General features: G+C 41.3%; 1 protein-coding gene across 3 annotated transcripts; it reads left to right on the forward strand.

The window, feature by feature from the left end:
* The first annotated feature begins 4182 nt into the window (after positions 1–4182).
* On the forward strand, positions 4183–20943 carry MYOZ1 (myozenin 1). Of its 3 annotated transcripts, none has more exons than XM_062624458.1 (6): positions 4183–4386; positions 6557–6658; positions 8309–8490; positions 16248–16452; positions 19312–19498; positions 20323–20943. In XM_062624458.1, exons 2-6 carry the CDS (start codon positions 6583–6585, stop codon positions 20552–20554), a joined length of 882 nt encoding a protein of 293 aa, XP_062480442.1. In that variant the 5' UTR covers positions 4183–4386; positions 6557–6582; the 3' UTR covers positions 20555–20943. The 3 variants fall into 3 exon arrangements, with proteins under 3 accessions (XP_062480442.1, XP_062480441.1, XP_062480444.1); XM_062624457.1 differs by having other exon boundaries at positions 4184–4386; positions 16248–16482; positions 19339–19498; XM_062624460.1 differs by lacking the exon at positions 6557–6658 and having other exon boundaries at positions 4185–4386; positions 16248–16482; positions 19339–19498.
* The last annotated feature ends 64 nt before the right edge of the window (positions 20944–21007 follow it).

Below are 21007 nucleotides of genomic sequence, written 5' to 3' on the forward strand. Positions count from 1 at the left end.
CTGCTCAGGAGACAGCCCTGCTGATACGCCTATCTTAGCTGCTGCTTGTGTCCATCTAGCACCATGTAAGAAGACAGATTTCATCTGCTGCTCTTGAAATACTTTTGCAGACATCAACAATTTGAATTTAGACCATTTGAAATTAGATGCACAAGAATGCAGTGCAAAAATAAATTAATTTTTAAGGTACAAATCAGAGAAAGCCAAGCTTTATGCAGGCTGGTCCTAAGGCCACTTAAACAAAGGATATATTTGGAAAGAGGGAGGTGATGACAGTGAGATACAGACAGTTCCTTGTATGATTAAAAACTTCTCTCTGAAGTGCTGTAATGTTGTACAGCTAGCAGGTGTACTACCCAGTTGACCTAAGTCGAAACTGCATGTATTCAAGCAAAAATTTAATTTAGCCACCAAACCTAACCACACTCCAAGTAAATCCCAAAATCCCAACCTTACCCCCAAAAAATAAAACAAAACCCCAAACAAACTTAAACCAGCTCATCAAGCAGGGCTTCTCATGATTTGAAACCTTGAGCATTGAGTAGCATGAGTGGGTAAGATAACACTAAGAGCCCTACATAACTTCTTATCTATGCTGAGTTCATGGCATTACTTATAGCACAGATACCAGATTGGTACAATATTCTCAGCGGAAAAAGCCACTGAGATCCTGAACCTGACACCATGGCTGGGCAAAAGTGAAGTCTCTGCTAAACCCACCACTGTCATTTCTAGACTACTGAACTAAGCGTTTCTCAGAAGAAACTGTTTATAAAGAGGAGAAAGAAGTAGGATTTAGTTCTCAGCCTGGTGACTGAAAATGGAGACATAGAACTTTATTTGAAGGTAGAGTAGGAGGTGAGAATCTCACTTAAAGATGTGCCTTGGTGCATAAGTGTCAGACACAAGATGGCTTTATCCAAATCACCCTATAAATCCTGGTGCCATGCTAATAAGATAAACCCTCTCTGACATTTCTTCTGGGTTCAAGGCTCACACTCTGTGCAGTGCCCTCCAGGTCTTGTGTCTAATCTGGTGTACGTATATATGCACATGCAGATGAAAATAACCTCTGAAGGATCAGGGTTGCAACAACAGAACAGGACTTCACATAGCACTGAATGAGGGCTGTGGATCATCTTTCAAAGAGGAGGTGGCCAAGTTCTCCTCAGAATTTCAGCCTGATGACAGTCACAGCTGCAACAGCACTGAAAAACCTAGATAAGATACTGGTCTGAACCTTGGATTTTGCTACTGGAGTTTCTGAGGAGTATGATGATTGGCCTAGGAACCTAAATACTACCGACCAGCATCTAGGGAATAAAGGAATCTCCTCATTTGATCATTTCAGCTTCCAGATCCTATTTCTGAATCCTCGATAAATATCTTGCCCTGAACTCTCTACTCCTATCTTACTTTCCTTCATATGCCTGCTCAACCTGTCTCATTTCCAGTTCCTCACTACCCTGCCTACTTCTCACACAAGACCTTGATGCGGCATACAAGGTTCTTGGCCTTGCCCCTAATCCTGTTTGCCTCATGCCCTTTGAGATGGGTATCCACAGAGGAGCCTTGTCTCCTGGGGTTAGCTCACCCTGAATTGCTCTCAGTGCTTTGATTCTGGTCCTAATTGCTGGGCATGCCTGCTCATATCCTGACTGAGATCCTCACACATCATGCTAGACTGCCTTCTCTTCATCTTCTTGCTATTGCTTTTCCCTGTTCTCCCTTCAGTTTTATAAGAGGGCTCACATCTCTTACCTGCTCACCTCCAATTACCAGCTAGCCATGGGGCACTCTCCTCCCTTCCAGCCTGCTTTGCTCCTCTCTCCCTGCAGCTGGCTGCTGGAGAAGCTGTGAACCTCTGGGGTGGGAGGAAGCAGAGGAGCAGCAGGTGATGCACAGGACATGGAAAAGCAACCACATTCTTCCCTGCTAAATCACCTTTTGGAGATGTACCATGCCTGAAAATCCAGCAGGTTTCCATATGATACCCATCTGGTGCAAACTGTTTCCCTAAAGTGTAATTTGTGCTCAGGAAGGCACAGAAAATGACTGCAGAAGTAATACATCAGCTATAAATTAGTCTGAAAACGGCTGCTGGAAGCAAGTAGAGAGGAGGTAGATTTTAGCATCGTTCCAGTGACTGCAAGAAGGTGACATATAGTGGTAGCTGCATTTCGCAGTTTCTTACCCCATAATATAAATCACATTAATTTCTTAGAATATTATCACAATGGAGCTAGAAACTTCTTAAAATTAAGAGGTAACTATAGCACATGCCTTTGGGAAAGCAGAAGCAAAGGTCTGCTGATTTTAAGCAATATAGCAGCACACTGCATCTATTTTCACTATGGTCTGTCTGTCCCCCCCCCCCCCCCATGCCATCACCTTGAGACAGGCAGTAGTGTCCTTAATAAAGAGGGTTTAGAATGCAGGGAACTTGAATAGGAGAGCAGCACCTCAAAGAGCACAACTGGACATTACAGGAGGCACTGAGCACTTTGGGCAAATGCCCACTATGGTGCTAAACCAATCCAAGAGCAATGCATATGGTGAAAAAATACTCCTCTTTGTAAAACTTTCAATGAGCAGAGCTTGGCCAACACCAAGACACCTGGTCCTCTATGGCCAGTGTGAAGTGTGGACAGATGGTCAGTTGTGATAGTAGTTTTTGGCACCATCCAGCTTTGTACAGATGTAAATGCCTTCACAGGCCTGAAGCTTGGTGATGGTGCCCAGAGCAGGCAGCAGGTGTTTACAGTTCAATTGTGCTATCCCCTGTACCTGTTTTACGTTGGCACAGCCCCAGGGAGTTATCCCAGATCACGAGAATGAGACTGTGGGGGCAGGATCTGGGCCAGACATCATTCTGGTGTATCTGCTGGGCTTAGTGAAGGATTCAGCATTCTTGGATACTGAAAATCTTACATCATGGTGTTACAGTAGATACAGATCAGGAAGAGTAAGAGCTGTGCTACAGGCACAACATGAAGTACACATAGTGGTTATATGGGTGGAAGCAAAAAGAAAATGGGAAACTTTAGGCCAGGAATTTGCCATACATGCCCTGACTCCAAGTAGCGTATTACTGGGCTGATTATTGCCTGTAAGTATGATACAGCACTCTTAGAAAGGATCTTCCAAACAGTTACTGGGGCTAATGCTTTGTGTTTTAAACCCACTTATCACACTGGGAATTTTTATATGCATTTGGTGCAGACGAAGCAAACTGCAAAACCTAGGAAAAAGGGAAAGTGACTGTCTCCTGATACTCCTTTACATAAACTTTGCTTGAATCTCTGGGCAAATGAATTTCCACTACTATCACAGTAGTTTTTGGTTGGACTCTAGGTTTATTCAGAGGGGAGCTTGATTTTGCTTCAATGTGAAATAGGAAGATAATGTTTTCCGTCAGATTTCCACTTTACATAGAAGCTGAAAGGTGTGTGCAGTAATCCAGTAAAATGAGATACATTCCCTTCATCCTAGAACCATAACCCAACTGGGTACAGAGCTAAAAAGAGGAGGAACTGCCTCATAATGAACAGGAGCTAAAGAAGGGGGGTCATTTGGATGTACACCAAATGCAGGCAATCAACTCTATTTCTGTCATGAATCAGGAAATTAAGTTTCCTTGCTATTTGATTCTGCTGGGTTTCCCATACACATTACACAGCTACTTCCTAGAACTCTGTAAATAGCTTTCTAGACTTTATGGTTTTCCTACTACTTCTTTCTTCATGCATACAATTATTTTTCTTCTGTGGTTTCTGATGTATTATCTGAATACCTGGCATTTTAGAAATTATGCATGAGAGTCTTGAAGACACTGGGTTGAATGATGGAGTGAGGAGGGGGCAGAAGGAGGGTATAAAACAGAGCAAGATCCAAGAGAGCTTTTGAGGCATTAATGACAAGCAGGGTATTGAAAAGGTTGTACAAATTGCATTAAAATGCAATGGAAGGAGGAAGGGGACCAATATGTTGATTTAAAAAGAGAGGAGGAAGAAGTGAGGCACCTATGGAGTGACTGGTCTTTCTGGGAACTGAGGCAGTGACTGCAGGAGACCTGAGGAGCAACCTTTTCCTTTCCCCTCTCCTCACGGATGGCAGTAGTGCTATCTGAGACCCTTCCCTCTGGGCCATTGGCTATTAATAACCACAGGATGCCTGTGCAAGCAGCCTTCAGGAGTCAAATTCACAGCACTTCGCATCAACACTTTGTGCTGGGCAGAGTTTGCCTGTACCCAGGCACCCTGGGTGAGCAGGGCTGCTGGACAAGCCTCCCAGCAGCACCCAGAAACAGGCTAGGAGGAAGCAGCCCACTGCCAAGCTCTGGGGCAGGCACCTGAGCTGGCCTGAACCTGGCACTGCAAACCTGAGGTGAGTTGACCGGGTAGCAAAACAGTTTGGAGCAGGTGTTGGAGAGGGTAAAGACTGGTCTGGTGTGCAGCAAAACCAAGCAAATCACTGCTGCAAAGACTGATGCAGAGGAATTGAATCAACGGTAGAGCTCAGGGGAGAAAAAGATAACTGTGGCCCTGGCTTTATGTGTGAGATACTGGGGAGGATGGGGACTGAGGCTCCAGCAGTCTCTTTGTGGTGGGGTGGCTGAAAGAGCAGCAGTCCTAGTGTAACTCTGGAACCTGTCCATAATGAAAGACTCCTGCCCCTTTTCGTATGCTAGATTAATTGCATGCAGCAGGTTTTCCGCTCCCCAGTCCTGCTGTATTAGTGAAGGAGAACAGCAGAATGGGATAGGCTTGCTCTCGCTGATCCTTGGGAATGAGTGTTCTAGAGGAGCACAGCTCCCCACAAGGGCCAGCATTTTCTGCCTTGCCCCAGGGAGTCCACATTTGAGGAATACAGATTATTTCCCTGTTTTGCCAGTTTTATGACCCATGAGGTGGGCCACAACCTCCCACGCCCCTGCCTCCTGGCAGCATTGCCCCTTTCCTGTCAAGCAGGGCCTGCTTCTTTTACATAACCAAGCAGATGTCCGACTGCTCGAGGAGAATGTGCAGCACGTGCTTTATGGCTGCACCTGCTCACGCTTGCTTTGGGAATACACCAGGATGGGCTCTTTTATGATGTGAACTACATAGACAGCATCTTGTTGTAAAAGAAAAAAACAAACAAAAAAATCTTGGAAATCTGAAAGCAAAACTAATTCAAGAGAGTATTTGTCAATGTGATTGGAGCTGGTTTGCTGTGCCTGGGCTCCTTTTAGCAGTTATCATCACCTCATCACATGAAAATCATGTTGCAAAAGGAGCAATGGTGGAATGAAACTGCAAAATACACAGGAGATAAAAATGTCTTGAGCACAACAACAAGGACCATGTACAAACTCATACAGCCAACTGTTTGCTTGCTAGTTTTAAAATACAGTTCATAGTTCAGTGTCTTCAGTTCTGAAATTTTAAGAAATTCAGTGTCTTCAGTTCTGAAATTTTAAGAAATTAAAGTGCGAAGAATCACAAGGACAGAGATGGTTAATTAGTGCTATTGCTGAAACCAAAGGGTTTTGGTCATTTTCATTTGTACTGTATTAGGTGAGGATCTGTCCCCCTATATGTTGTTGTTTAGGCATAGACAGTGTTGAAGGGAAGGCAAGACATTTGCCCTACTTACATTATGTGTGATAACCCCCCAAGAAGGACTCTGAGAAGCTTACTCAAGTGGAATTGCTGAGATTTCTCCTTGTTTTCCCTGACTTTGGAGTACAGGGCTCTCATTCTATCTGGGGACAGAAATGGGGAACACTGCACCAGAAGAAATCTCCCTTTTCCCTCCTTTTCCCTTCCAAATGATATGTGTATGATCAATACATAAGATATAGGTGCAAGTGACTTCAAATGAATCAGGCGAACTTTTCCTTTATCAAGTTTGCCTGTGCCTTCCTCCGCCAGCCCTTGCATAACAAAACAGTAGCAGTCATAGCAGACAGAATTACTTAGGGGTTTAGTTGTTTTGTTTTCAGAACTTTCAGTCTAGTGGTTTTATGAATACCTATTCTAATTCTAATAGTACCATCTAAATATCAAAACAAACTTGCACATTATTCAAAATGCTCCCAAATAACTCATGACCAGATTCAAAATCCTTATACTAAAATATTGATTACCATGTAATGATAACTGCATGGTATTATAATATGGTATGATAAAACAAATTTTCAAACTGACATTCTATTAGTGCAGGATAGGATGACAACAGACTACCACTGTGGCACACGTGGGCCTGGGAGACTGCCATGTTGCAAATAAAATGCCTACTTTGGGTTACAGTGCTATATGACACAAGCAATGCTTGTGCTGTGATCTGCTGCTATGTTTTATGTCATAATGATAAGCCCCCAGAAAACACCACAGTTGGCTGCTAATATTCTGTATAGGATGATACCACTCACTAGCTCCTTCATGTGGAAGGGTTAGAAAAGAACCTGTGTATAAAAGGAAGGCTGTGTATCTCGTAACTGTAGGATGGCAACTACAAGAGAGGCAAGAAATAAGTTTCCAGTGTTTCATTCTCCATTTCCTTGTGTGTTTAGAGCAAAGCAGAGAACCCTTTGTGGGAATGCCCCTTGCAGGGACTCCTGCTCCTGTTAAAAGGAAAAAGTCCACTAAACTCATTGGGAAGCTGACACAAGAAGGTAAGATATGCAAAACTGCACACATGAGAATTGTTTGGCTTTCAACCTGAATTTCAGCCTTTAAAATTTCACTGTCTGACTGAGCTCCCAGAGCAAGACATGCAGTGAACATATCAGGAGGCAGAGCGACAAATATTACTGAAGCTCAGCCTTCAGTCACATCACATTTTCAAATTTACTGTTCAAAAGCATTGTACACACACTCAGGTTAAATGTTGACCTACATCACACTTTGTAAACTCATATTCTCCTGCAGAATTAATTTGGAGGTACACCAGTGTAAATGGAAAGGGAACATTATCTTCTATGTGAATCAATATTGCAGAGCCTAGTTATGTTCTATGTCATTATCTCTCTTATAAGCTTTGTCTCTAATTTATTTTTCCTCTGTGTGATAGAACTCTTCCAGAACTCATCAGTTGAAAAAGTCTGTTTCTTACAGGGGGTAATACAGTAGGAAGAATATAACTTGGGACACTTTTCTTTCTACAGAATACCTGTGTATCAGGTAGGGTGACTTTTAATTAACTGTGATATCCTTATCTTCTCTTTACTTTTGACAGCATGGAGAAGATTTTTAGGGGTTTTGAAAAGCATCATTTCAAAGTTGCTCCTTTCTGCAGCCCTCAAAAAGGGCTGTAGAGACTTCTTTGCTAGGGTACAGGAATATATTTTTCTGTTTAGCCCTAATCCTTTATTCAGGTAAACAAATAAGTGAAAATCCAATTTTCAGTTAAAAGCCATTTCCTCATGTGCTATGAAATAGTGCTATATAAAATTGGCTTCCTAAAAAAAATATTTCTTCAGAGAATGTTTAATGAAATAAATGGGCTTATACCAATATTGTACTAGTTTAAGGATGGAGATTCATTCTCTGTTGTAAATGAAATGCAACAGTGCATAAGTGGTCTTAACCTTGGTCAATACAGAAAAAAGAAAGCCTCGTAAAAGTTATGTGTTTCTGAATGAAAAGCTTTAACTGCATTTCTGCAAGATTTTTACAATAAACGTTTTTTAATCTGTTGTTTTGATGGTGAATTGGTGGTATCAAATTAAATGAAAAGGACTTACTGAACCACTGGCATATTAAGACTTGAAGAGAATTTCAACTACTTTTCCCTTTAAAAATTCTCCTTAAAACAAACAAACAAACAGTTATAACAACACTGAATCTTGCCATGGCTTCAGGATAATGTTTAAACCAAAGCACACCACAGTTGTCTTTATTTATTATATGGCAGCCCAATCTGAGGAACTGACTGCTACTCATCTAATTCTTTATGAAGGGAGGTGCACGTAGGAAGCAACCAGACAAGACAGTGGTGCATTTTGAGATAATTCTAAGGAATCTTGCTGCACTGACTGAGGACCTTCAGATGTGGGACACATGCCTCTAGCTCCACCCTTAAGCAACTCTTCTCTGTTCCGATTTGCTTTGACTGCAGTCCAGAGTAAATTCCACCCATTTATACCCATGCTACATATATGTGACATCAAAGTAAAAATTTAGTGCATATGTTATTTCCTAAAACTTAATTTAGAAGAGAATTCTAATTTGTCTGCTTTGAAGTCACTACTGATGCTGGGAAGCAATGCACAAGAGACTTGGACCAGAGCCCTTCCTAAAGCATCCCATTCCATGTTTTGTAGTCATGCCACAAGAGGTGTCTAAGCTGAACTTGGGGAAGAAGATCAGCACCCCCAGAGATGTGATGCTAGAAGAGCTTTCTCTTCTCACTAACAAAGGATCCAAGATGTTCAAATTACGTCAGCTGAGGGTGGAGAAGTTCATTTATGAGAATAACCCTGATGCCTTCACTGACAATTCTGTGGTAAGTTGGAGATAAAAATTTAAAAGCTGCCCCATACACCCAGGGGAAACAGGAATGGAGTGTGCCCAGGCTCGCCTGTCTGAATGTGCATGAGCCGAGATGGAGGGAGGAGCATGGGGAAGGGATATCTAGTGCAGGAAAAAGCCAAAATTATATAAACACACAGTTATATCTCCTTTTGGCAGCAGCATTAGTTTCCTTCAGCAAATACTTGGTATCGGACATACAGAAGCATGAGAAAATTCAGAACTGAGTAATAAAGGCGGACTGCATGTTTGGCAGGTGTTCAGAGCTGCACAGGGCAGGACTAATTGTTTCTGTACCTATTCCATTTCTTCTTTCCAATATGGAAATGATCCATCCATGCCTAACTCTAGCTCCCATAGTTATGATTCTATTTTTAGCCTATGATACACTTTTATGCTTCCGGCTGGGCAGAGTCCCTTGCTCATTTCTGCAGGAAGTTCCATAAATGAAAATTCAGACAGAAACCTCTAACCTGATACTGCAGTATCTTCAGTTTATTTGCTAGAAGCTACATTTGTTTTCTTCTAAAGTATTTTCCTATCAGATATGGTGTATAAACTCAGACATCCTTTCTTCTCTGCCCCCTTTCCCATGAGTTAGTACTGTTATTTAAGCTTTGAACTTCTCTACACAGCTTGTTGCTGGTGTAAAGTCCTCTGAAGATACTTAACCTTTTACAAATACAACTCTCCTTTCACTTGATTGGCAGAAGTTGTGAAAAAAAATAGAAAATGTTTCAGGCTATATATGCATTTTGATGTAGCATCTTGTCTTCTGATGATTTTTAAAATTTATTTGGTGTCATTTTGCTCCTTTATGGCATCTATTTTCCAGTCTAAGGATACTCAAGCAAAATAGTAAAAGTCAAGCTGAAGAAAATGTTCTGCTAAACAAAAGCATGCTATGTTTCACTCCTATTTTTCAGCTTTTTTTTATGTTTTCAAAAGCAGTAATAAGTAAATCTTTGTAGTTCACTTCTAAAAATGACAATTTGGGAAGCAGGAAGTGGAAAGATGCCTGAAAGACAAAATGTGATTAAAATCACAACAGTAGTTCAGCTTACAGATCAGGGATGACACACCAAAGACACAGCAAGCATATCTGGTGTTGTTAGACTTCGGGCAGTTTCTTCATCTCTTTGTGCTTTAGGTACTTCATCTCTTCAGTGAGGTAACTCCTTGAAAGGATGCGAGAATGAATCGTGTTTTGAACTTTGGACTCTTCAGATAAAAATCCTAGAAAAATACATTATTTTTATAAATACTCAGCAATCTCAGATCTCCTAAAACATATGAGAGCCAAGTTCATGTTAGAATCTGCTGCAGTGAGGAAGAGTGAGACAAAGGTCTTTTCCAACCTAGTTGGTTCTATGAGTCTATAGTTCTAAATAATAAGGTGAGAGAAGAAAAAGTCCAAAGTTTCAAAAATTTGAGGGTGTCATTTAAGGGTGTCCAATCAGAGCAATACAAAGTGAATGAGTTGTGACAAACTGACTCAAAACTGGACGTGCACAAGGTCCTTCCAAGACTGACATTGCAAAGGCTGATGACAAATGCTTCATTTGTGTTAGCGGTTTTTCCTACTTTGTTTATTCACCCATGCCTTTCACTCCATACCCTTTCTGTTGTCAGTCTCTCCCTTTGTTCTGTAAGAACACCTCTGCTCCCAAGCTCTTTGAGCAAGACTGTAAGATCCTGTGCTTTGGATAAATGTATTTGGGTGTTAGACAAAAGTCTAACAAGCCTAGGATTTTCTTTACGGCTTTGCTATGTGAGAACAAAGGCATGGTCTCCAAACAGCAGCTGATAATCTGCTTTAAAATCCTCAATGATTCACTTGCATGGCTACCTTTTCTCTGTTTTATGATACAGATAACAAATCTCCATTGGTCATTTCAGGAAGACTTTGGTCTGCCCTAGAGTCTGTGCACAGAACCAGTTTAGGAGGATCACAAACATAATTGTTACCATTTGCTAGCTGCCCAGTGAGCTCTGTGCAAGGACTCTGCCAAGCTGCATCCACTGCTGCCATGGATAACTATTGTCATCATCACAGCTAGCATAAATTAGCATCTTTGCTGGCAATCAGAGCAGTGAGAAGAAAAGCTGAGTGACTGCAGCAACTGAGCCATCCTCTCTGAGAGCTGGTTGCTCTTGGGCAGGTAAAGGCAACAGATCTGTAGCCTCACTGTTATCTTCCAAACCACCAGGACAGTGCCTGACCTTAGCACCAGATAACTTTTATCTAAAAGCCCTTTTGATTGCAATGTTTGATTAGCTTTCCATTCCCTTCCTTTCTTGCTCCTAGCTCTGCTCAAAGGCAGATGCAGAAAAGAAAGCTTAAACAAAAGGAAACTGTGGGAGGAAGATAATGGCAGAGTAAAGAATTTCTAGTGCTACTTCCAGTTACTTCCCCCTCCCAGTTAATTTTCACATCCTTTGCTCCTAAAGAAGTCTTTGTGCCTTTAAAGCTGTGGTACAGGGAAGGGATTTAAAGCTGGTGGTGTGTTTACTGCTTTTATATCATAGATTTTTAACTGTCTTAAAACATTCTCAGACACACTTAGCAAAACAGAACAGGAAAGGTCTGGGGTTCAGAACAGACTGGGGTTTTTCCCTCAAAAAAAGAAAAAGGTTTAACAGCAAGGTAATGTAATATAAAAATACACAGAGAGAAACGTTATTAAAAATAAATCAAAACCATATAAGGGGTTTCAGAATAGCCTGTGCCATAGCCATAAACCTTCCACACAAGGGAGAAGATCTCAGCAGTCATGCGTCATTGATCCACCCTCCTGCTTCTCTCCTCCTCCTTCTCCTCCAGCCAAAGAACCACACTGGACAATCAGATCATTCTCTTTACTTTTAGCAAAGAAAACACGTATGTTGTGTGTGCATGAGCATCAGACCAGCTCCATGCAAAAGTGAAAACCTGCCAGTCTTTCATTAGTGCAGCTCCATCCATAAAGGCAAACTGTAGCTAAACACACAGACAAAAGGACTGACCATTCCCAACATGAGCAAAGTTAAATGCACTACATACTGTGCAGCTGTGTTCGATGCTGTGACCCTCTTCTCTTGCAAATACACAATACAAGGGGATGTTTTTTGGGAAGACTGAGATTGACACTTTTAGCACACTGATACCCTGCCAAACAGGGAGTGTTTATGTGACACCCTCATTGTTTGCTGCTGGGCTGGAGAAGCTGGGCTTTGCTGAGCCTTGTCTAATAAATGAAAAGGATTTCTTATCCTCACCCCATGCTGTGCCAATGTGTCACTGAACTGTGGTTCTCTCCATGTCTCAGAGGACACTATCAACCTCACTGTGGAGCTGCAAGGTGCAACTTACTACTGGCTAAAGACAATGAAGAAATCCTACCTTGCTATGTGCTCTATTGCTGTAGCATCTGACCAACTATAGCATGAAGGAAATTGCTACATTAATTTTTTAACACTGAAACTGAAGCATGGGGTAGACTAATGGATTACCCAAAATCATAAAGAGAGTCTCAGTCTTATCTCCTGGTCTCCTAAATCCTACTTCACAGTTCAGCAATTAACAGATCAGCAGTTCACAGGCCTTTTCCCCACTTCATAATGTTAAATTTATCTGGCTTCAAACACATCAAGATCGTGTGAAACTATTTTTCCCAGCTTTACAGCCCCGCTCATTATTACCCTAACTCCTAAACTGAGATATGAGAGGGTCTCAGGTTATGACCTAAGTGGAGTGAACCAGCTGAGATGTAACTTTTCTAACAAAATGAGACTTGCTGTGCTGCAGATGAATTAATGCAGAAGACCTAGAGGCCCCAACTACACCCAAAGCCATGTAAGTGTGAACATGAAGTCTGATGCCTTTTTACTTGAAAAATGACTGGTGTGGAAACAGCAAAATGACAGAGAGGAAGAGCCTTTTATTTTCCATAGCTGTTTCTGGAGCACTGTGAGAAAACTGCTGACTGAAATTCTGAAACTCAATTTCTTTCATCCACAAAGAAAATGCCACAAGGATGATATAAAATATACAAATAAGATATAAATGATTTGGGCAGTATTAGATAAAAATTCCTATTATTTAGGTGAGTGAATTCAGGCATAGAGATGAAAAAATAATTTGCCCAAAATTAAACTTTAAGTCAGAAGTAGACCTGGAAACAGAAACCAAGAGCTCAACCTGTTGTGCCTCTGAGGGCAGCATGCTTAAAAAAAAAAAAAAGCTTAAGATACAGCTGAGGTTTCTTTTTCTTTTCTTTCTTTTTTTTCTTTTTTCTTTTCTCTTTTCTTTTCTCTTTTCTCTTCTTTTCTTCTCTTCTCTTTTCTCTTTTCTTTTTTTTTCTTTTCTTTTCTTTTTTCTTTCTTTTTTTTTATAAAGTCAATCATAGGTTTCCAGGACCAAGGCACAGACTTTGATAAAAACAGTAAGAAGTTTCTGAGACTCTCCAAGTGTCTGAATTTTAAACCTCCCATCCCACTGTTAAGGAGCATTTGAGTGGCTGTCACTGAGAAGATTCAGTCACAGTAACTTCAGAAGTGTTAGTAACCACATAGGCATCAAACCTTTGGGAAGCTCTTTATCAGTGAGGTGGAAATAGAAACACATTTGGTGGCCTCAATCATTCTCTTTAGGGCACAGCAAGGAGCTGATGGGAAGCACACAGTGTCTCCTCCTGGGGACTGCCTTGCAGTGACGTCAGGGCCTTGAGATGCTTAGAGATCTCAGCTCCATTAGCTGGATCATCTTTCATTATCTATTTTTCATGAGGCACATGCAGTAGCTCCAGAGAATTCAGAATTCATCTATCTGGGCACTCAGCCTGCAGGATCAGGCTCTTGCTGTCACTAAAGACTTTAAAGACATGAGCCTAATTTGTTTAGCCAACCCAGGGAACATCACACAAACTTACTACATTTGCTCCCTTGTTAAAGTGGATATAGGGACACCCAGGGACTGGATAACATCCCCTGCCTCCAGTAACATGCAGACAGGGCAGACCATACCAGGAAGGAACTGTGTGATCTGCCCCAGAGCCAAATAGAGAAGGTTATTAGCCTTCTCAGTTGACACTCTGGTGGTTTACACACACCTAGGCTTCTCTCCTGGGACTTCTACCAACAGGGTCAATCAACCCTAACTGAGAGGCTGGTTTTGTGATGTAAATATGCATATACATAAAAGCTCCACATACTGTTAGCAATGGCTCAAGACACACATTCCCCTCGAGTGTAAGCCCTGTTTCACTCTGAATACACTGAGCAGAGGCATGATGTAAGTATTGAGGACAGAGCTGCACCTACCCAGCTTTGCTTACATTGAGACTCCTGCTTGAGGCTGCTGCTCTTGAGCTCTCCTCTGTTGGAATGAGCACATTTTAATCTACTAAAGATTTCAAAAAGATTAATTTGTCTTTGTCCTCTGCTAATCTGAGCTAAGACAATCTATTGTGGGGGCCAAAACTAAAGAAAAATATATTTTTATTCTAGCAAGGGGGTAGACTGGGTTATTACATAGAAAATGGGTCTTTCCTATCTAAATGGAGATGTTTGCTAAACACAGGATGTTTTCTCAGGAGGTCCATGAAGAATCCTGAGACCAATCAAATTAATTTCATTTGCAGCTAAATAAGATTTAGGTGTGGCTTACCTGAGGCAAACCTTGTGTTTCAGAGAAAATTCACTCCTCTTTAGTGATAATACTGCAATTTTAAATAACACCAGGTGACAATGATGCTCCTTCCTGGTCAAATCAAATACTGCTATGTAGAAAATCAAACCAGCCCTTTTTACTGTATTGCATGTTATGCTGATGTTTCGTGACCTTTTTTTTTTTTTTTTCCAAGAGAGTGCATATAAATAACCAGAGGAAAAGATAAATAAGCATTTAATTATCTGGAAGGGTACACAGCATGGGTGAAACTTAAAAAAAACCCAGATGCAAATCCTGTTTTGAAATTACTGAGCAAATGAGTAGTACCATTAACCTTGGATACATATTAACATTTTAAGAATAACCTCATTTTGACCTCTAGACCTCAAAATACCCTTCTTTCAGTTTGCCTTTTTACAGCTACATAGCTCTCATGCATAACTGAACAGATTGCCCTACTGGTTCCTGTGTACAGCTTAGTGCTCACAATCTCTCTCCTCTCAGTGCTTCCTGACATTCAGGGGAACATTATCCCTCTGCTCCTAAAAAGGGAATTCCCTACAGCTAGGAGGACAGACAGTCCCTAAAGGCCCTGGGGGCACCAGCTCTGCCACTTCAGCCTGCAGCTGGCTGCCTGCCTGGGTTGCAGCCCGGTGACCTGCTGTGAAACCCTGGACACTGCTGCTGGAGACACAGGGAACTCAGGGTAAATAATTCTGCCTTGAGCCTTGTGGGGTTTTCACTTCTCATCTATTTTTAGCTGACCGAACAGCTGGCCTTGGAAGCCTGTTTACAGCCTGGAAAGCTTCTTTTTTGCTAAACTGTACTAGGTGTAAAAGTCCTGAGAAAGTTTTAACCCTCTGAGAGCCAGGCCTGAGGTTGGCACTCTTGTCTGTCATTAACTGCCTGAGATGAATTTATTCAAGCAGAAACACAGCACAAGGAACCACAGATTCATTCACTTCATCTGTATATTTGTTGCATCTTTGTGCATCTACAGCCAGTCCCCTAGTCCAACAGGAAAAAACATATGTGATGCATAACCCAAGTTACTTTTATTATACATCCATGTGGGCTGTAATACATACATAAGAGATACTTTTTTATATCTGATAGGAGTCAAGATTTGATCTTGTTTATGAGCAATACATAAAGTATTTTTCTGAACATACTGTCAGTTCCTGTTCCCCACAAGTATTTATTAAAATTGGTGTGCAAAACCAGGACCTTGTGCTGGCACCAAAAGGTGTATAAATCATGCACTGACTGTTTGCTCTTTCAGTATGTACTACAGGGATTGTGCAGATTCTATCCTGGACTTGGCAGAGAGGATGGCCTGGCAAATAAGACCAACTTGCTTTTAGTGATGGACACAGTTTGCTTTCTTACCCTGTTGCTGGTTAGATTTGGTTCATTTATGCATGTATTACTATATGCAATACTCTTCCTGTCATTTTCCTCCTGTGGTGTCCAGAACGTCTTTCATGTTTTTCCAGGCTGCTATCTCTTCAATCCCGCAGATGTAAATATCCTGACCCATGCAGACCTTCCTTCATATGGAAAACAGACATGTGGGTAGTCATCTTTCAGGCTTTTATTTTGTCACAGGTACCCTGTTGTTCTGCTGCCCTGTAACACTTAGCTCCCACACTACAACCACACTGACTTTGCTGGGCTATCTTAATCTTGAGGTGAAAACACTTCCTATGTAGGAAGTATCTCTCTGGACCTTTACCTGCTCTGGTAAAGCTCCATTTCCATTCCCTTCCTCCTGTATTTCATACTGATCACTGCTGGAGACAAAACACAGCTTGCTCTCTTCTCACCCTGATGAAATGATTGTGAGACGTCCATTAAAAGGTGTGTTTCCTTTGTCCTTACTACTGTTCAACAACTTACTGTTCAACAACTGCTTCTATACGTAATATAAACAATAACTCACATAAAGTTCTGCCACAGGGTTTTGTAACTGAGACACAAAACTGGTCAGATTACAGAGACTCAGGAGTTCATGTTCTGAAATGTAAATGGACCATGTCCTGTAACAGGGATTCCTATTGTTCTTTTTGTTCTTACCTTAGGATCACTTTCAGAAGTTCATCACACCAGGAGGGCATTACGGTGAAGATGCTCAAGGCTATGCCCATGGGAGGATGGTAGGAGGAGTGACAGCTGGACAGCATGGCTCCAATAAGCAGCAGTATCCTGGTGCTCCTCCTAGGCCTGGAAGCAAAGGCGGCGCTAGGGACAGCAAAGGGGAGCATGCTGGGGAATCAGCTGGAAGTGGTGGAGAAGGAGGTGATGGTACTGAGAAAGGCAAGTATTTCTCTGCAGGACTAAGAAACAGCTAAAGCTGTCAGAGCTCATGCTAACCTTACTCCTAGGGACAAGTAGATAAATTTGTCTAAAACACAAATTGTTCCAAACTAAGCTCCATTGCAAAACCTAGAAAAGTGGAACTGCCCTCAGCTTGACAGTTTTGTTTGCGTGCTTCTGTGTGGCTTAATCATATGCAAGAAGCAGAAATACCTTCCTTGGCTGGACCAAAAAAAATTATAGAAAGCCTAACTATTACATGAGCTCCTAAGGTTGATAGAGCAGTATGCCAGTATTTCATACTCTTTCCTTTCAAGGGTTTCACACTGACCATCACTGGAGCAATTTGCTCAGTAGTCTGACCCGACACATCAGTTTCGAGTATATGAGTCCTGATTTCAAATCAAAGTTTCCATCTAAACAAACAGCACTTTCTCGGTAACCTTCAGAAAGGAACTGCGTATCTGTAAAAGTTATCTGGTAATCACCACTGGTCTACTGAAGCAGTATCTTTACTAGTAAAAGTATTTTTCATTGAATTTAGTCTTGTATGAGAATCAGCAGATGAAATCATTATTTTATCAGTCCCTATGGGATTTTACAACAAAAAGTAAATTTGCTTGGGAACCAGGAATCACTGTCATAAGTGACCAAATGAGTGACTTGTAAAATCCAAGGTAGCTCATTTACATTCTGGAAGCATGTGCACTTTGTATCAAAATCTGCTTTTACATTTCTGACCATGTCTGTGGAAAAGAAAACTGTGTAGAGTATATGCCTTGTTACAGGAGATTTTTCTCCATTGTTACCCTACTTCTATGTGCAGGGAGAGGGAGGATTAATATCATCCTGTAGTTTTCACTGCAGAAATGGATCCCAACTGCCTTTATTTTTCAAACCTAGCAATCAATTTACTTCTAGAATACTTCGTTTCAGTCCTTCACACAGAAAGAAGGAGATAGCTGGTTTTATTTTTTAATGAAAATAAGATTGTTGTACATGTCTGCAATTCTCTGAAACCAAGGCCCAGGATTTCTCAAGGTTTGTATAAAATAAGCAAAACAAAGAAAGCAGCTGTGGTAAGTAAGAAAATTTCAGTTAAGACTGGTAATACTCATTCTTCGCCACTTACTTCATAAGGTTGTTTCCAACACAAACTGTAGCACCATGAAAGCACCAGAATGCCTGACTCCATTAACCTATTATTCCTATCAGCCCTAATCAAGCTAAGCAGAAGTTATTGCTCAGGAGTTCTAAGGCTTATGAAGGATGAGTATCTCAAAAGCATGCTATATATCAATACACAACCAATGCTCTTATTAGCAAGGGGGTATTATACAGAATTGGAAAGGAGGGAAAAAGAAAAGAGGCACACAGAATGAAAACTTTTGTCTAAGCTCATTTGCTTAGTGAAGCACCCAGAAGCATGTGACTGAACACCAAAGTGCAGCTCTGTCATTGACAGGATTTCAACTTCCAGAGAGAGAGCCTGTCGTATTTTCCAACTGCTTTTAGACATTCTGAGGTGTTTGAGCCAAATTTGTCTCTAACATTCTGTTTCAGGAGAGGGAAAATATGAATGTCTGTTCATGTAATCACAAAGAAAATGCCAATTTATAGAAGTACTGAGGCAAGGGAGATGATAATTTTAGAACATTCAAGAATGAATGAAGGCATTGGTAAGGATGGTTGTGAGTTGCCGAGACCCTCTTACAGCTTAAGCCCAGCTGGCAACTAAGCACCATGCTGACTCCCCCCCTACCTGGTGGGATGGGAGAGAGAATTGGAAGACTGAAAGTGAGAAAATTCATGGGTTGAGACAAAGACAGCTTAATAGGTAAAGCAAAAGTCACACAAGCAAAGCAAAACAATAAATTCACACACCACTTCCCATTGGCAGGCAGATGTTCAGTCATCCCCAGGAAAGCAGGGCTCCATCATGCGTAACGGTTACTTCAGAAGACAAATGCCATCACTCCCAATATCCCACCTTTCCTTCTTCTTCCCTCAGCTTTATATGCTGACCATGATGCCATAAGGTATGGAATATCCCTCTGGTCGGGGGGGGGGGGGTCAGCTGTCCTGGTTGTATTCCCTCACAACTTCTTATGCACTCCCAGCTTGCTTGCTGGTGGGGTGGTGAGAAGCAGAAAGGGCCCTGACTCTGTACCATTCAGCAACAACTAACACTTCCCTGAATTATCAACACTGTTTTCAGCACAAATCCAAAACATAGACCCATACTAGATGCTGTGAAGAAAATTAACTCTGTTCTAGCCAAAACCAACACAGAGCCTGAAACATGATGGTTAAAGGGTTTTGGTCAGTTTGAGTCAACTGAAAAGTTTGAGTCTAGTTTTGGAGTTTATACTCAGGGCTTTGTTTGGTGCATCTGAGGATGATGGTAAAGTTGATCTGGAGGGGTTTTATCTGCTATGATCAGACAGAGAAGAAAGAAATAAATTATGAAATTAGATAGCATTTTGCCTTGTATAAAGCTTCCCCTGAGGTAGTGAAAGAGGTGACAGGGTAGGGATACTGGTTCTTGGGGTAAGAGGTTTTTATTTGAGTGACCAGGGAGAAGAATGAAAAATCAGCTTTCAAATATATGCTTTACTGTAAATTCCTGGATGAGTGGCTTTTAGACAGTGGCACACCTGCTTTCGTGGATAAGATCAGAAGTGGTGTATGCCAGTCTCTTTTACAAGAAATCTAACCGTAACTTCTTGGACTTGATCTAGCAGTTTCAAAATCTGGAAATAAAGCTGGTGTCTTAACTTCAGTAGCAGAACTCAAAAAAAGCAAGGTATTTTGAGCATCATCTAACAGGAGTGTATTACCTTCCTCTGTTTACAGATGGAAAGTCAGGAGGCAAAAAAATCACTGTATTTAAAACTTATATCTCTCCCTGGGAACGAGCAATGGGTATCAGCCCAGAGGACAAAAGTCAGTTCACCATTGACTTACTGTCATACAGTCCCAAAGCTGATTTCCCCCATTACAAGTCTTTTAACCGGTAAGTCTTCTTGGTTATTCAGGTTGGTTTATTTAGCATGAGAAAACACAATAACCCTGGCCATAGCCCTCCCATCTTGTGCAACGTAAATAAGGTTTAGCTACCTGCCATTTTGCTTAGCAGTCTTCCATGGATGAAACATCTAGAGGTCTACAAAGAGAAGATACATAAAAAGCTAGAGATTTTAATAAAGTTTATGAACGGAAAACCTATACAGCTGCATAAGAGGATTTTAATCCTATTTCCCTTCCTTTCTCACCCCATCTGACCAGGGAGATTTAGCTTGCCACTGTTTATTACTGCAGCCATTTAAAGTTCAAGAAAAATACTTACAATCAGACAACATATATTTCACAGCACTCCAGATAAGAATCAGAATTTCCTGCTCTTTCTGATAAGAACTGAGAGTTTTACAAATATTTCTAGGGCAGCAACAGTATTCTGTTAACCTCTGTATGTAATTTTGCTACCCACTTCCATAGCCTCAGGACATCAATACCAAAGACAAACACAAATCCCACTCATTTCTGCAATAATGCAGCCTCTGCCTCCTATATGTATGGGGTACCATCAGGTATGAAAAGTGTATGGCTTAATAGAGACTGATGCAACAGGAGTGAAGGAAGTACACAGGAGCAGAGACGTGGTGGTTTGGTTTTTTAGTACATAAGCAATGGATGCATATATGTTCTCAGGAAGGATTTGTGGCTAGTCAACTGCAACAGCAGTAAGATTTACAATCTCCATAATGCTGACTGTTTATTTTCTAAATCCTGTCATTTACTTATGCTGTGTTCACTAACTCCATGTATTTCCCATGCCAGGACTGCCATGCCTTATGGGGGTTTTGAGAAAGCAGCCAAACGGATGACCTTCAAAGTGCCTCAGTTTGATATTTGCCCTTTGCTTCCAGAATCTCTCATGATATATAATCAAAATTTCAGCAGCAGACCCTCCTTCAACAGAACCCCTATACCATGGATGCCTTCAGGAGACTCCTCTGAGTATCATACTGAAATCAATGTGCCAAGGAGTGGTGAAACAGAAGAGCTGTAAACCCCTACTGTCAAGACCTTCCTCAGCCCTTTCTATTTGTAAGTTGATAGGAAGGAGCTGAAGAGTGCGACTCTAGTTCCGTCAGCCTTTCCTTTCATTTCCCCTTAGGCCAGACAAGATCCTAGCAGGTTCTAAACTTATCTCCACCGGGAGTTAATCCATCAGAAACAGTTTGAGGGAAAGAAGCTTTTTATTCACCAGGGCATAAAAAGGCAAAACTAGGAAGTGTTTTTCTGCTAAATGCTGCCTGTCTGCTCCATCATGAATCTGTTTTGTCATACCGTAACAAGTAATAAAACACCACGAGATAAAAAAGCCTTTGTGTTTTCTTGTTAAAAAACGCAGCTGAATCAATTTGGGGAATAGCAATAATAAAAGTTTCAATCTTATAGCTAGAGTGTTAGTACGTGAAGAAAGAGCGAGGACTGATGGGGATGCTCATAATATACGTAT

This window comes from Pezoporus occidentalis, unplaced genomic scaffold, assembly GCF_034315485.1.
Source record: "Pezoporus occidentalis ecotype Australia unplaced genomic scaffold, CSIRO_AGI_Poc_V1 ctg268, whole genome shotgun sequence".
NCBI classification, from domain to species: Eukaryota; Metazoa; Chordata; class Aves; order Psittaciformes; family Psittacidae; genus Pezoporus; species Pezoporus occidentalis.